The sequence below is a fragment of the Trichomonas vaginalis genome, chromosome III (genome assembly GCF_026262505.1).
Source record: "Trichomonas vaginalis G3 chromosome III, whole genome shotgun sequence".
Classification (NCBI taxonomy): Eukaryota; Parabasalia; order Trichomonadida; family Trichomonadidae; genus Trichomonas; species Trichomonas vaginalis.
The window spans coordinates 19348670-19362993 of NC_067205.1; the positions used below are offsets into that span (position 1 = coordinate 19348670).

The 14324-nt window shown below is 30.1% G+C and overlaps 4 protein-coding genes across 4 annotated transcripts, besides 1 other annotated feature; 2 read left to right on the top strand and 2 right to left on the bottom strand.

Moving 5' to 3' along the window:
* Positions 1 to 516: 516 nt before the first annotated feature.
* Positions 517 to 4088, bottom strand: TVAGG3_0730130 (serine racemase family; the record flags this gene model as incomplete). Its single annotated transcript, XM_001311202.1, has 1 exon — positions 2794 to 3960. The coding sequence occupies one exon, from the start codon at positions 3958 to 3960 to the stop codon at positions 2794 to 2796; it is 1167 nt and encodes a 388-aa protein (XP_001311203.1).
* Positions 4089 to 4704: 616 nt separating this feature from the next.
* TVAGG3_0730140 (A-type inclusion protein-related family) lies at positions 4705 to 7689 on the bottom strand (the record flags this gene model as incomplete). The annotated part of the gene is made up of 1 exon (XM_001311203.1): positions 4705 to 7689. The coding sequence occupies one exon, from the start codon at positions 7687 to 7689 to the stop codon at positions 4705 to 4707; it is 2985 nt and encodes a 994-aa protein (XP_001311204.1).
* Positions 7690 to 7706: 17 nt separating this feature from the next.
* TVAGG3_0730150 lies at positions 7707 to 10116 on the top strand (the record flags this gene model as incomplete). The annotated part of the gene is made up of 1 exon (XM_001311204.1): positions 7714 to 10083. One exon carries the CDS (start codon positions 7714 to 7716, stop codon positions 10081 to 10083), a length of 2370 nt encoding a protein of 789 aa, XP_001311205.1.
* Positions 10117 to 10525: 409 nt separating this feature from the next.
* On the top strand, positions 10526 to 12664 carry TVAGG3_0730160 (uncharacterized protein; the record flags this gene model as incomplete). The annotated part of the gene is made up of 1 exon (XM_001311205.1): positions 10590 to 11090. One exon carries the CDS (start codon positions 10590 to 10592, stop codon positions 11088 to 11090), a length of 501 nt encoding a protein of 166 aa, XP_001311206.1.
* Positions 12665 to 13106: 442 nt separating this feature from the next.
* Positions 13107 to 13216: a mobile genetic element.
* Between the last annotated feature and the right edge of the window lie 1108 nt (positions 13217 to 14324).

The following is a 14324-nucleotide window of genomic DNA, read 5'->3' on the forward strand; positions in this document are numbered from 1 at the left end:
GATGAATTATACCCAGATTTTCCTTACTTTTACCACCTCTCTAAAGCTGGGGACACCGCCTATCGTTGGGAGTAGCTATTAAATAGAACTACCAAGGGTATTTTTCGAACTGCCGGTGTAGTGGAAACATCTGACATAATAATTCATTATGCCAAGGTTTGATTCCCATTTAGCTAATATTTTTCTTTTTTGGATCATGAATTTTTTTTTGGATCACTATAAGATTTGTTTCATGTTCTAAATCTGCTGCATATGTAATCTATTTTTATTTACCTATTTTTTAAAAATCTATTGGATTGCCAAATTTGAATATATTTAAAATTATAAAAATCCAAAAACTATAAATATATGTTTTATGCATAGTGCCGATACTCAAATATCAGATTACTTAGATCCATGAATAATATCCGAATTTTTTTTCTTAAAATTAAACTTCAAAACTTCTTGCAATCTTATTCTTAATCAATTGTAAATTTTTAAAACCATTTTTTAAAATAATTTTGCGTAAATTTTATTCTCATGTTGTTTTAATCGAAAATTGATACATTTTCAAAAAAAATAATATTGACTTATGAAATTCATTTTTAAGGTGAAATAGTATTGTTTTTATTAAAGTATATGAATAATATATAAAAAATTAATGAATAATATAAGCAGATTTTTAGTTTACAAAACAAATATGAGCAATGCAATTTCAAACTTTTGCTGGCAATTTCGATATTGCTCAAGTTTGTAGTATTTGTGATACCTATAACATCGGCTTAATCAAAATTCGATTTTTCTTATGAGTTATTGAGAAGATTTGATTGCAATGAGAAGGATTTCGACGTTTTTGATAAACTAAGAGCTGAGCTTTAGGGGTTCAGTTCATTTATGGCTGTAGTTTGATGCGTAGATCTCTTTTTTATTGTAAATTCTTTCAGCATGGAGATCGAGAATGAATCTTTTGAGAACTTTATGAGTTTTTACACCCGTAAAGAGGTCCTTCGAGGAAAGATAGTCCAGACTACATGAAGATGTGGGTTAACCAAAAAAATCCGATGGTTTCCCCATATTCATGTAGATCTTCGAAAAAATGAGCACCAAAAAAGCCAAAAAAATAGGCTTTTTATTGGATTTGTACACTAGATCAATAACCTATTTAGGATCTGACACTCTTTTTAGCCAGAGATATGAGGTCCTTTCTAGGAAAACGATCTATTCATCCATAAAAAAAATGAATTATCGTTTTCCCCAGAAATTACATGGGGAGTGGTAAAAGTAAGGAAAATCTGGGTAATCTGCCCATCCTTTTCTTGAAATAATTTCCGTTCATTATTCTGTGTATTGTTTTGGAAAGTTGAATCAAAAATATCAAGTGTCTCTAATACGACAACAACAATTCCCCACTCTTCTTTATCTTGAGAATTATTTATATAATTACATTGTTCAATTATTCCTGGACATTGGTAAAACGAAGTAATAATATTTTCCTTTGCTTTTAAATTCTCAAAATTACAAAATGAAACATTAACTGTAGATTCACTTTCAACATAACCAAAACCTGGACATTGACTTGATATACAGTTAGAAAAGTTTGTATTTGAAAGAAATCCAAAGTCTTGATATTGGTAAATCATACATCGCGTTGAACTATTTCCTCCATTACAAATTGATCCCTGGAGGATTGTACTGTTAATCTTGCCAGAAAAATAACTGAATTGACCATATGAAGGGGCTAGACTTTCAAATGAACAGAATTTATCAATAATAATGGTAGTATTACTAGAATTTTTAATATATACTGTACCTGGACCTTGGGAAAAAATATTTTCAATAAGTAAAATCGAGTAATCACTTGTATTTTCGAATTTAACTGCTCTATCTTTAAGATTGACGAATTTGCAAATGTATGCAAAGCATTTGTTATCTGTTGCAGTGGCTTTTTGTTGATTTTCACCTGTAATGACTGTAGACGGAGGATCAATCGATTCATAATAAAGACGCCAAATGCTATTTGAATTATCCTTTAATATATTTAAAAAAAGTCAGGGGGTCACACCTGATTAACTATTCCCAATTTTCAGGTTCAGATTTGTATCTTATACTATTATCTACAGTTCGTTGAGACATTTTAATCACATGTTAAATCTATTTTTTGACATCTTTATAATCAAAATCCATTTTGATCCAGTCACATGATATGATTTCTTGATGTAATGACCACTAGATACAGGTAATGATACGTTGATGTTGACATCTATACCTGTAAGGAACAAAACTCCGTCAATGCATCTGGCGCCAGAAAGAACGCAAACAATCTGCTCGTCTAGTTTGAAATTGTATATCTTGAAGAGAACTTCAGCGTATCGACTCTAACCATATTTATTTTAATTTCTGTGGGGTCCTATCATATGCATATTTATTTAATAGCACCTTGTACATTATAGCTATCTATTGCTGTTTTTATCTTACTTCATTTTTTGAAGGTTTCATGTCAATTTTTTAGCCAAGTCAAATTATGTTACATTCTATATGCTTTTCACGCATGTTTGCCTTTGAAATATTCAAATGTTTTTATCTTTTACTAGTGAACAAAATAGGTGACAAATACTTTTCAAAAATAAAATTTTGACTTCTTGTCGAGTTATGTGATCCAATAAAAATCGGAATTTCCTCTTATTGTTACATGACTATGTAATTCTATACATGAATTTCTTTGATAGTATATAACTAATCAAAATAGAATTAATTAGATCAAACTTTGATATGTTATATTAATTATCAATTAAATCAATAAATAATTAATAAGATTTATTCATCAGATGGCTGCGTCTCAGTTATGTTGATAATCCAGCCATTTTCTTCGAATTTCGTCTTGACATCCTCCAGCAAGGCCGGATTAGGAACTTCGACGGTAACAACGTATCTTATATGGTTTGCATAGCAGTTTGCATTTGGAAGAGCGAATGTTCCCAGAACTTCGAACTTGAATTGGTTGAGAATTTCGAGCATCTTGATGTAATGGCCACTAGAAACTGGTAATGATACGTTGAAGTTGACTCTTCTGCCTGTAAGGAACAACGCTCTGTCAATGCATCTGGCCAACAAAGGTAATTCGATATTTCCACCAGAAAGAACGCAAACAATCTTCTCATCTGGCTTGAAATCAAATTTCTTGAAGAGTACTGCAGCGCATGGAGCAGCTCCTGCACCTTCGCAAATCATCTTCGATCTTTCTGCGAGCATGACAATAGCCCGTGATATTTCATCTTCTGTAACGACAACAAAGTCATCTACGTATTTCTCGATGTATGGGAATGTAACTTTTCCTGGATTAATAACAGCAATTCCATCTGCAAGTGGATTTCCGATGAATTTCTTGTCGCAATTTGGATCTATTGGCTGACCTTTGAGGTTCTTGTATTTCAAATATGTTGCTGGACGAACAGCTGCGTTGACAGCGATAACTCTTGCGTTTGGACGAAGAGCTTTGACAGCTGTAGCAACACCAGCGACAAGGCCACCACCACCGACAGCTACAACGACTGTGTCAACATCTGGTATCTGCTGGCAAATTTCAAGACCAATTGTACCTTGTCCAGCAATAACCTCATCGGAATCGAATGGTGGGACAAAAATCCAATCTGGATTGGATGCGAGATCTTCTTGCATCTGCTTGAAGGCTTCGTCAAATGAAAAGCCAAATTGTCTGACTTCGGCTCCATATCCCTTTGTGGCGTCGACTTTTGTAATAGGAGCAGTAAGTGGCATATATACGATGCACTTCATTCCGCAGATTTGAGCACTTAAAGCACATCCTTGAGAATGGTGACCAGCTGAGGCGCATACAATGGTAGATCCCTTTGGTAATGTACTGATTTTAGAAAGAGCGCCTCTGAATTTGAAAGCACGGCATCTTTGGAGGGTTTCAAGCTTGAAATATAAATTTGTGCCAGCTATTTTTGATAAATTTGGCATGAATTGGCATGGTTTTTCTCATGCATGCTTAGCGATACGTTCCTTGGCGGCTTTGATTGCGTCGAGATCCACACGGAGCTCAGACATAAAAAATTCTTTCAAATTTGAATCAGAGTAAAAAAGTGGAATTCAAAGGATTTTACAATATGTTCACAATTTCTATCGGCAATTTTGAATATCAAAAATAGCAAATATGGCTCATTATTTCCTTCGATTAAAATGTGTTTTATCCACCATTGCATTTCGAAGATATCTGCTATAAAGGCTATTCGACCAAATAAAGATTTTTTGTGAATTGCCACAGATGTCATATGTCAAAAATGAGATATATTCAGAAAGATATTAATAAAATCCTCTATGACTTATAAATTCTTAAGAACAGATCGAATTAAATTAGTTTTATCAATTCAATTTTGCAAAGTCTGTTAATGAAGCTTATGGCCAAGTTTCACTTTATTATAGTACTCATGTACCTCATTTTCGCAAAATATTAACTAAAAATACATAAGTTAATCTTTGAATGATTTCGTTCAATGATCACCTCTTTAAAAATATATATTGATAATAGAAAATATTGATACATATCACACAATAAAGCATATCATTTAACGACAGTGCTTGTTATTCAACCTTTAAAAAAAAATTTTATATTTATCGAAATACATGTATTTCGTTTAATTGAATCATGCACATATAAATATAGTCTAATTTCTAATAAAACAATAACTTTTAATAATAAAAGAGTTAAGTTAATAAATATCTTGCAAACAAAGGTTGAGCTGGGGCTTCTGGAGGACCAGAAACCTTTTCATGAGCTCTAGAATTAACATATTTTTCAATTTGGTTTCTAATTTCAACAGAATTAGAACCAGATTCGAATTTATTATAAGGAATTGAGGAAATCACTCTCTTTCCCCAAATTTCCCAATCTCTCAGATTAGAATATGCTTCTTTGTACTTGGGTAACATCTTTATATCATATCCAATTTTCTCTTTCTCGCTCAAAACAACTTTATATTTCTCTTGTAAATCTTTTATTTGGTCGGCCATTTTGGTAATTTCTACTGAAATATTTGTAGTTGGATATGGTAAGCATTTCTTAATTTTTTCTAATTCAACTTCAGCATTCAATGTTTTTTGTTTCATCTCATTCAATTGAGATATTTTTTCATTGACACTTTTTATAATGTATTCAATTGTTTCTTCCGAAATCGGTTTTGTTACATCGTAAAATTCTTTGAATCCGCGGCAAATTTTTGCATAAGATTCCAATAAAAGTCTGTTGTATTCATCTTTGACTTTCTCTTCCTTCTGTGCAATCAAAACATCCTTAGAAGATAATTGGAATTCAAATTGTTTTTTCATTAAAATTATGTCACTTTTGTGTCTTTCTTCTGTCAATTTTAGTTTTTGTTCAATTGTTCGCAGTTTCTGCTGTAATTGTGCAACATTTTCACCTGAAGTACCTGCAAGAGTTACTGCTCTTTCAAGTTCATCACTTAGATTCTTCGATTCGATCTTATTTTGTTCAATTTCGTTCATAAGATTTTCTTTTTCCTCATTTTGGGCAAGAATGACATTATCATATGATTTCTGGATATAAACAGTGTTTATCTTCATGTTATTATGATAAATAGAGAATATTGTCTGTAAAAACTCTGAAATATTTTCAAATTCTTGATTAATCCTTTGAACTTCTTGTTTAATTGTATTTAGAGCCTTGAGATAGTTTCTTTTGAGGTTGAATCTTTCGTTTTTCATATCTTCTTGCATTTTGTTCATTGAATCTGTTTGAGATTTCATTTCGTTGTTCTTTTGAAGTAATTTCTTGTTTAACGAGTCGATTTCTTCTTTATGGGACTGATCTTTGGCAGAATTCTCTTGTTTTAGAGCTTCAATTTGGTTTTGTAAAGAAGAAATTTCTGATTTTTGAGATTTCATGTCTTCTATGTCTTGATCAAGCTTCTTTTCCAATTCTAAGATGATATTCTTGTATTTCTTCAATGTATCAGTGTATTTCGCCTTCTGAACTTGAAGTTTATTTTCTAATTTTTTGACATAAGCGGAATCATCAGGTAATTCTGCGTCTGCACTGATATAAGATATAACATTATTGATCATGTTGGCAGCATCACGTGATTGAGGCGCCTTCTTGCATTGTTGCAATAATTTCAAAACATTTTGAAGTTTTTCATTGTTATTATCAACAGTTTGATTGATTTGTACACTTGCATCTTGTTTGGCAACATTTTCTGGTTTGGTTTGGCTTTGTTTAAGAGATTTGTTTTGATTACTTAAAAATTCTAGCATTTTCTGGGATTCTTGAGCATATCTTCTAAGAAGATTATTAGCAGTAGCAAGTTGAAGTATGAAAGTTAATCTTTCTTCTTCAGAAACAATAATATTATTTTTCATTGTGTAAATTAACTGGCCAAGATCATCAGAAATAGCAATTTCGCCTGCTACATCAACCAAATCAGTGAATTGTGATGATTCATGAGTCAGTTTTATATTGTTTTCGTTCAAAAAGTTCTGAACATTTCGACAAGAAGACTCTACAAGGTTTGTGAGTTGATCTTCTGGTACCGTTGATATAACTATTGACTCTGGATTGTTGTTATTAGCGATATCGTTGATGAATCTCATTTGTGAGTAAATAATATCAGCTAACTTTTGTTTTGATGCATCAATACTCTCTGGTTTAGTATTTTCATTATTACTCTGCATTAAAACATCAACCATTTCTTGTAATTTTCTGATTTCTGAGATATCTTTGGAATTAATTGTTTTAATTTCATCATTTTGAGCAGACGAGTTTATCTTATTAACTAAACTTGATAAATCATCTGAATTTGTTTGATTCTGAGCTTGTTTTGTTGGATTTGGAAGTTTTTGTGTTAAATTTAACAATTTGTAAACACAATTTGCGAGTTGTTCCTTTTGACTTGAAAGTGATTGCATTTGTGGTGTATATTTAGAGTATTCTTCTCCTATTTCATCGATAAATTTAATAAGTTTTTGATTTTGAGTTTTCAGTTCTTCATTTTCCATTCTAAGTTCCTCTATTTCTTTGATATTATCATCCAAGTCCTTTTCAACATCATTATGATGCTCTACAATGTTATTTAATTCTTGGACTTTTTTATCAGTGTCGTAAAATAGATCTTCGAGTTTGGCAATCTTATTCTCTTGTTTTCCAATGATTTGATCCTTTTCGGCTAACTGATTTTGAAGATAATCAACTTCTTCTTTAAGCTGAGTGATTTTTAAGACTTTTAGGGCCATTTTCTTCTTCAATTGCTCAATGGTTTCGGTTGACTCTGTTTGTATTCTTTTGATTTGCTCTTTCCAGTAACTTGAATCATCTGATCGATTTTTTTGAAGAGAAACCGGTTCTGGCTCAGCAATTTCGACAGAATTTGATGAGTTATTCGAGATTATTTGATCACTATCATCATTTACCATTTTATCAATAGGAGTATTATTAGAAATCATGCTAAAGCTTCTTTTTAGTAATGGAATGATCTCACTTCTGTTCTTTTTATCGATTGCACCTAATAAATCGTCAGTCAGGTTTTGCAATTTCGTAATTTCTTTTTCATTTAGCTGTTTTTGCTTATCCTTTTTGCTGTCAACATCGTGTATGAAATTTGAGAGGTTGACAAATTGTGGTATTGCTCGAACATCGCTAGAACCCTTATAGACAGGGCTAGCAGAGTCTTGCAACATTTGATGACCGTTTAGTGATTTTCGATGTTTCAAGAACCATGTGTATTAGCTATGAACGATTGCTTGAAACGCAATATGAAACCACTGTATATCACAGAAGCACAAGTATCATTCGATGAAACACAAAAAACTCAAAATGTTATTATAATTTCACCAGAATTCCTATTAGTTTATGATGATACAGGAAAGAAAATAGTAGAATTATATAGTTGGGTCAAACTTCGTGCAGCAAAATTGTTAGAAGACCAAGTTTTACAAATCAAATTCAAAAATAATAAAATTCAAATTGAATCTAACAATTTTGACAATGTAATTTACTTTATTTCAGATCAAATACAAAAATATTGCTCAAAAAGCGAGCAATACTCGATGAATTTTCACCCAGAAACTTATATAACGTCATTTCCTACGAGATTTTCAATACTAAACAGATTTAAATATCACATAAAAATATCCAAAATTTCATTAGATTCAAAAGTTTTTCAATATTTCGCGAATTTCTTAGATAAAAATTCCGAAACACTTGATTTCATCAAATTCCCCAAGTTGGATAAGTACATTTCTAGCTTATGCTATTGTATACCAATGATATCTCATCTATATACTATAATTATTGATTCAAAACTCCCAAAAAATATAATTCAACATATAGCAGGCGTTTTCATGCAATACACCAGTATAAAATCAATACAAATACGAGGAGAATTAACATCTGAAATATTAAATCTCTTAAAATCTATAAATCAAAAATATCAACCTCAATTTGCAAATTTAACATTTATAGATTCGAATATGATTGTTTCAAATCTTAACATACTAGAAGAACTATCAAATAGTACTAGTCTTACATCTTTTGGATTCAATAATGCACTTCATTCTGGTTCTTATCGATTCTTCTCAACAAGTCTCTTCCAACCATCAATCTTGAATAGTTTACGAAGTTTAAATATCTCAAATATGAAAGGAATCAATTTTGAACAACTTTTTCCAAAATTAAAATTTATTGAATCATTAGCATTAGAAAACGTTGATTTAGAACTAACGGATTTGTTTGATTATGCAGAAAAGTATCTTGGAAGCATTAAATATCTCAATGTTTCAAGAAATAAATGTTCTAAGCAATTTTCCGAACAAAAACTACCAAATTCATTAACAACAGTTATTTCAGACTTTATCAAGTTCAATGACTTGTGTCTTTCGTCTTATTTTTCATTTTTGATGGAAAATTGCAATTCATTTTTAAATTTATCAATAACTAATATAACTGCAACAGAAGAAGACTGGCAAAAACTATATATAGCTTTACAGAATCAGAGTTATACTAAATTAAAGTCTCTAAAATGGGATTTCAACAGTGTTGATTCGAAATTTTTCAATTTCTTGAAGAACAACAAGAATTTAACAGAAATTTCACTCAATAATTGTTTCAAAGAGAATAACCAACAGTCAATCAGTTGTTTTGTTGACTTTCTCAAAAATATTTCATTAAATTCTGTTTCTCTTTGTAATAACATTTATCTTGGAAAGAATTTCAATTCAATATTACAATCATTAAACAAGATAAATATAGAAACATTGCTGATATTGAATTGTTCCGGAATTGATGAAAATATTTTATTAAATTTTGTAGAAAACAGCAAATCACTGAAGAGGATAGAGTTTGATGGTATTAATCCAAAAGATCAAACAGTTTATTTGAAGATAATTGATACATTATTGACGAAAAATATCGATTTCATTTATCCGAATTCTGACATTTCAAAATTCAAAGAAAAAAATCCTATTGAAACGGAAATCAAATTAAAATACATGCAGATATCCAAAGAATATATAAAGCCTGTTAGTTTAACATCATTTCCTTTGTATTTTGATAAAAAGAAACCAGAAACAAAACAAAAAGAAATGAAATCAAGAAATTTGTCATTTTCTTTTTCTTCGGACAAAGATCAAGAAATATTGATGAAAACAAACGAAGAAGTGATACAAACAGAAATACCAGAAGAACCATCAACACCTAAAAAGCGAAGATTGGCTCAATTACTAAGAGATGCAAAGAAAAACAGAAAAACAAAGAAAGATAAAAAATACGAAAATTCCGAAGATTTCTTCATTTCTAGAGTTGATTCTCAAATAGAAGGTCGATTGCAAAAGAAAACAAAAGATGTACAGTCTAGAGAGATCAAGCCTGTTGTTGATCATTCGTTTGTTAAAGAACATTCATGGGAATTTCCATCAGAAAAATTTGAATTAAATTTTGATGAAAAAATTTGGGATGAATTTGAAAATGAAACATCAGTAATTGAACTATATAAAGAACTGAGCCTTGAAAAGAACACTGTTCCTCCAAGAGCAGGAAATCTTCCAAAAACTCCCAAGAAAATTTCACCATTTTAAATTTATATATATATTGTTTAATTTTTATTTAAAAATTTACTATCTATGTTTTTTAATTATATAATTTGACTTTTAAGAGTCAATCATTAACGTTCAATATGAAAATATATTCTCATCATTCAAAATTGAGATGAAATCATTGCTCTGTTTATGCATGGATCTCTAAGTATTTCGTTTATTTCATCTATTGAAGATATGTTCTGTGTTTGGTTTGGATTTTTCGATAAACATCTTCGTTTGATAAAATTGAGCTAAGACTGTAACAGATATCACTCAGAATATGGTATAAAAGATGATTTATACCATTGGGGGCATGATCAAAAGAATATTTTGATTATTGCTTTTGCAAATTTTTCGAGTTTTGCCATTTTTTATTAAAATCTTTTCTTATACAGAATGAACTATTATTTTATTTAAGAATAATCTGTTTATTATCGCTATTGTTTTACAACGTGCTAAAATTTTGTAAATTCTATTATCGAAGTTTCAAGATTCGTTTTCTTGTTATGAGATCTTTTGTGAATAGTCTCGCACGCGCAAATGAGCAATTTATTCAGGAGATCAATAAAAGGAAGCAAATACAGGCACAAAACCACAAGCGATTCATTAATTTACAAAAAGTTGCTAGATCTGCTTTGGTTTTTCATCCTAAGAGAAACCCATCTCAAACTTTATCACATAGCTCGTCTACTCCACTTAAAAGATTGGAGCCATTGAAACCATTAAAAAACGAAAACGAATCAGAGAATGTTCATAACAATCCATTCCCATATGATAATCGGCCAACATTTATGAACTACGCTTTGCCAAGGCAGCCATGTGTTGGAGCAAATCGAATTTTTAATTCAGTTGCTGCAAGGCGATTTGTCAATAGTGAGATAGAAACGTTTATTGACCAAGCAGAAAATCCAAATCCGTCACTATCTCCTCTTTACGCCCCAAGTGTCGATCCAGTTTTACATATTGGTGATTTCAATGAACTCGAAATCAACTGGAATGGTGAATAGACTCAAAATTCTATTGACAACCACTTATTTAGGGACAAAATCTTCAAAGATTTAACCAATATCTTTTCATATTTCCATTTTTATTTTGTTTAAATAATCTTCCCATGCATGTTTCTTAAATTTTCGATTTTTTAAATGAATAATGAAGGAAATTGACTGATGGTGTTACCCCCAGTCTTTTTAATAGTTTTGCAATGAGTTTTTAAAACTCATTGCAGAGCTCATATCTATTGATTTCAAGAGGTTTACTCATAGAGAAGAAGATACAAATAGTATTTGGCGTCTTTATTATGAAGGAATTGATCCTCCTTCTAACGTCTATACAGGTGAAAACCAACAAATTGATCCAACAGAGAATAAATGCATTGCATACATTTGCAAATTCATCAGCCTTCAAGATAGAGCAGTTAAATTCAATGATAGAAATGGTTACTCGATATTACTTATTGAAAACGTTTTTTCAAAAGGTCCAGGTACAGTATACATTAATAATTGTAATGATACTGTTATCACCATTGATAAATTCTGTTCATTTGAAAGTCAAACTACTTCATATGGCCAATTTACACATTTCGAAGGCAAAATCAACAGTACAATCCTCCAAGGATCAATTTGTAAAGGAGGAAATAGTTCTGTTGGTGGTATGATTTACCAGAATAAAGGTTTTGCATCACTTTCTAAAACAAACATTTCTAACTGTATATCAGCAGGTTCTACAGGTTTTAGTTATTATTATGCTGAATCAATAGTAAATGTTTCATTTTGTAATTTTGAGAATTTAAAAGCTACTCACTCAACTTTAATTAAGTTTGATGATTGTTTTGGAAGAATGGAACGATGTAATTTCATAAATAATTCTCAAAACAATGATGCTTATGGATTAATTTTTATTTCATTTAAAAGACTTGAAATTTTCGATTCATCTTTCCAAAAGAATCAACAGAATAAAGTCGGAGTTATGTTTGAAGGATATGATGAATATATTTGTTTATATCGATGTAGTATTAATGATTTTTCATATACTGGATATATTGTTCAGACATCAGAAAATGGAGAGACTTCATTTAATATTAGCTTTAATTTTATTGATATAAGCCCTTGTGAAGCAAATTTTGGTTTTGTTGTATTATTAGCACAAAAGAACGAAAAGAAAATTTGTTCTTCATATCAATCTATATATTTTCTTTTTGCAAAATATTTGACGCCTTCTTTGTTATTTAGTAAACGATAAAAAATATAAAATCTTTTGTTGTATTCAAGAAATTTGTTCCTAGTGATGAAAATCAAGATTGTGTTTTTGGTACCATTTAAATGAAAGAATTAATCTTCCTTCTACAATAATTTCAGGCGAAAACCAAAATCTCACTCCAGTAGAAAACAAACTTATCGACCTTCAAGATACGACAATTAATTTCACAGATACTGTTGACCACTCGATCTTTGTTTGCCAAAACTTTTTTTATTTATTTATTGATAAATTCTATTTATTTTAAAAGTAAAACTAGTGTTATTTCTTGAGAAAAATCCACAGTTCATTCCTCGAAGGATCAATTATTAATGGTTTTTGGAATAAAAAAAAGCTTTCAAAATATCTAACATAATAATAATTAGAAGTTGGACCGTCGAATAAGTCGTGTTAGATTTCCAAATGAAAACAAAATTTTATTATAATCTTCTGTGATGATAACAAAGTTACATAACTGGTTTCGGATTACTTTGAGATCATAAAATGGATCAAAATGATATTGAGTAGTAGCATAAACCCTAACGAAGTTTGAGCCGAATAGATTTAAGTTTCTTGAGAAATCAGTTGATCCACAGCAATGAATAATTTTGACAGAAATGGATTCAAATGAATTTTCTATAATAAATTTAACACTTGATAGAAAATATATTGTTTCTGAAAGTTTGAAATTCATTGTAATATCTTTGGAAGTGAAATCTCTTGTAATAATAAAAACAAGAATCATGGAATTTTGCAACTATATCAAGAACTTTGAAGCTCTTGGCTTCTTCACGCCCATCTGACATTAATTCAATTTTTTGATAATTGGCATGAAGAGATATTGAAAATTAACCTTAAACATCAGAATTGATGGTCATGTCATAGGGGTGTAAGTGCATCCTTAATGATTCTTTAACTAATTCTGAAACTGATTTTGTGGTTTGAATAAGTTTGATTCTTTCAATTGTAGAACAATTACAAACGATCTCTTATATCAAGTGATGAACACTTCGACGAAAATGAAATAAATTTAATTTTGATACAAGATATAAATGCATCATTTGTTCATAAATGCGAATCATGTCACACTTTTTCTCGAATTTCTGAATTTGAGTTTTGATTGAATTAGTTTACTAAATATGCCAATCAAAGTCTAGCAAAATCATTGATGAGCATAAACAAATACATGTTCCGAAAATTAGATAAACTATAGTTTATGTCATTAACTTAAGAATAAAACAGAAATAAAGTATCTACCAGAAATAAAATTTATATATGGACGAAATGAACAATTTTTCTTTTCTTTCTTTTGGTCAAATAATAATGCAAAATCAAAATTTCCTTCGCATGGGCTTATATCTATGAAAAGAAAAATAATCTTAAATGAAGATTCTCCTATTTCTGATGTAAAAACATTAGATCCAAAATCTGGATCATCAATACTACATCGATGTAAATAATAATATCCATTCCAATTTCCATCAAATAAATATCCGCCTCTATTGTTTCTGAAGTTTGAATCGAAAATATCAAGTCTATTAAAAGCAATTTGAATCAAACTTTCCGAATTTTGAACTTGAGAATTATTAATATAATTGCATAGTCCAATTTTTCCTGGACATAACCAAATATCAGAAATTATCGATTGAGATGCTTTTAAATTCTGAAAATTACAAAATGAAACATTTACTATAGATTGACTTTGAACATAAGCAAAACTCGGTTCATCTAGTGAAATACAGTTAGAAATGTTTGATTTAGAAAGTGATGTAAAACCTTGATATTGGTAAATCATATAAGGAACTGAACTATTTCCTCCATTACAAATTGATCCTTGGAGGATTGTACTGTTGATATTGCCATTGAAATGAAGAAATTGGCCATGTGAAGGAAATTGGCTTTCAAATGAACAGAATTTATCAATAATAATGGTAGTATTACTAGAATTTTTAATATATACTGTACCTGGACCTTGGGAAAAAATATTTTCAATAAGTAAAATCGAGTAA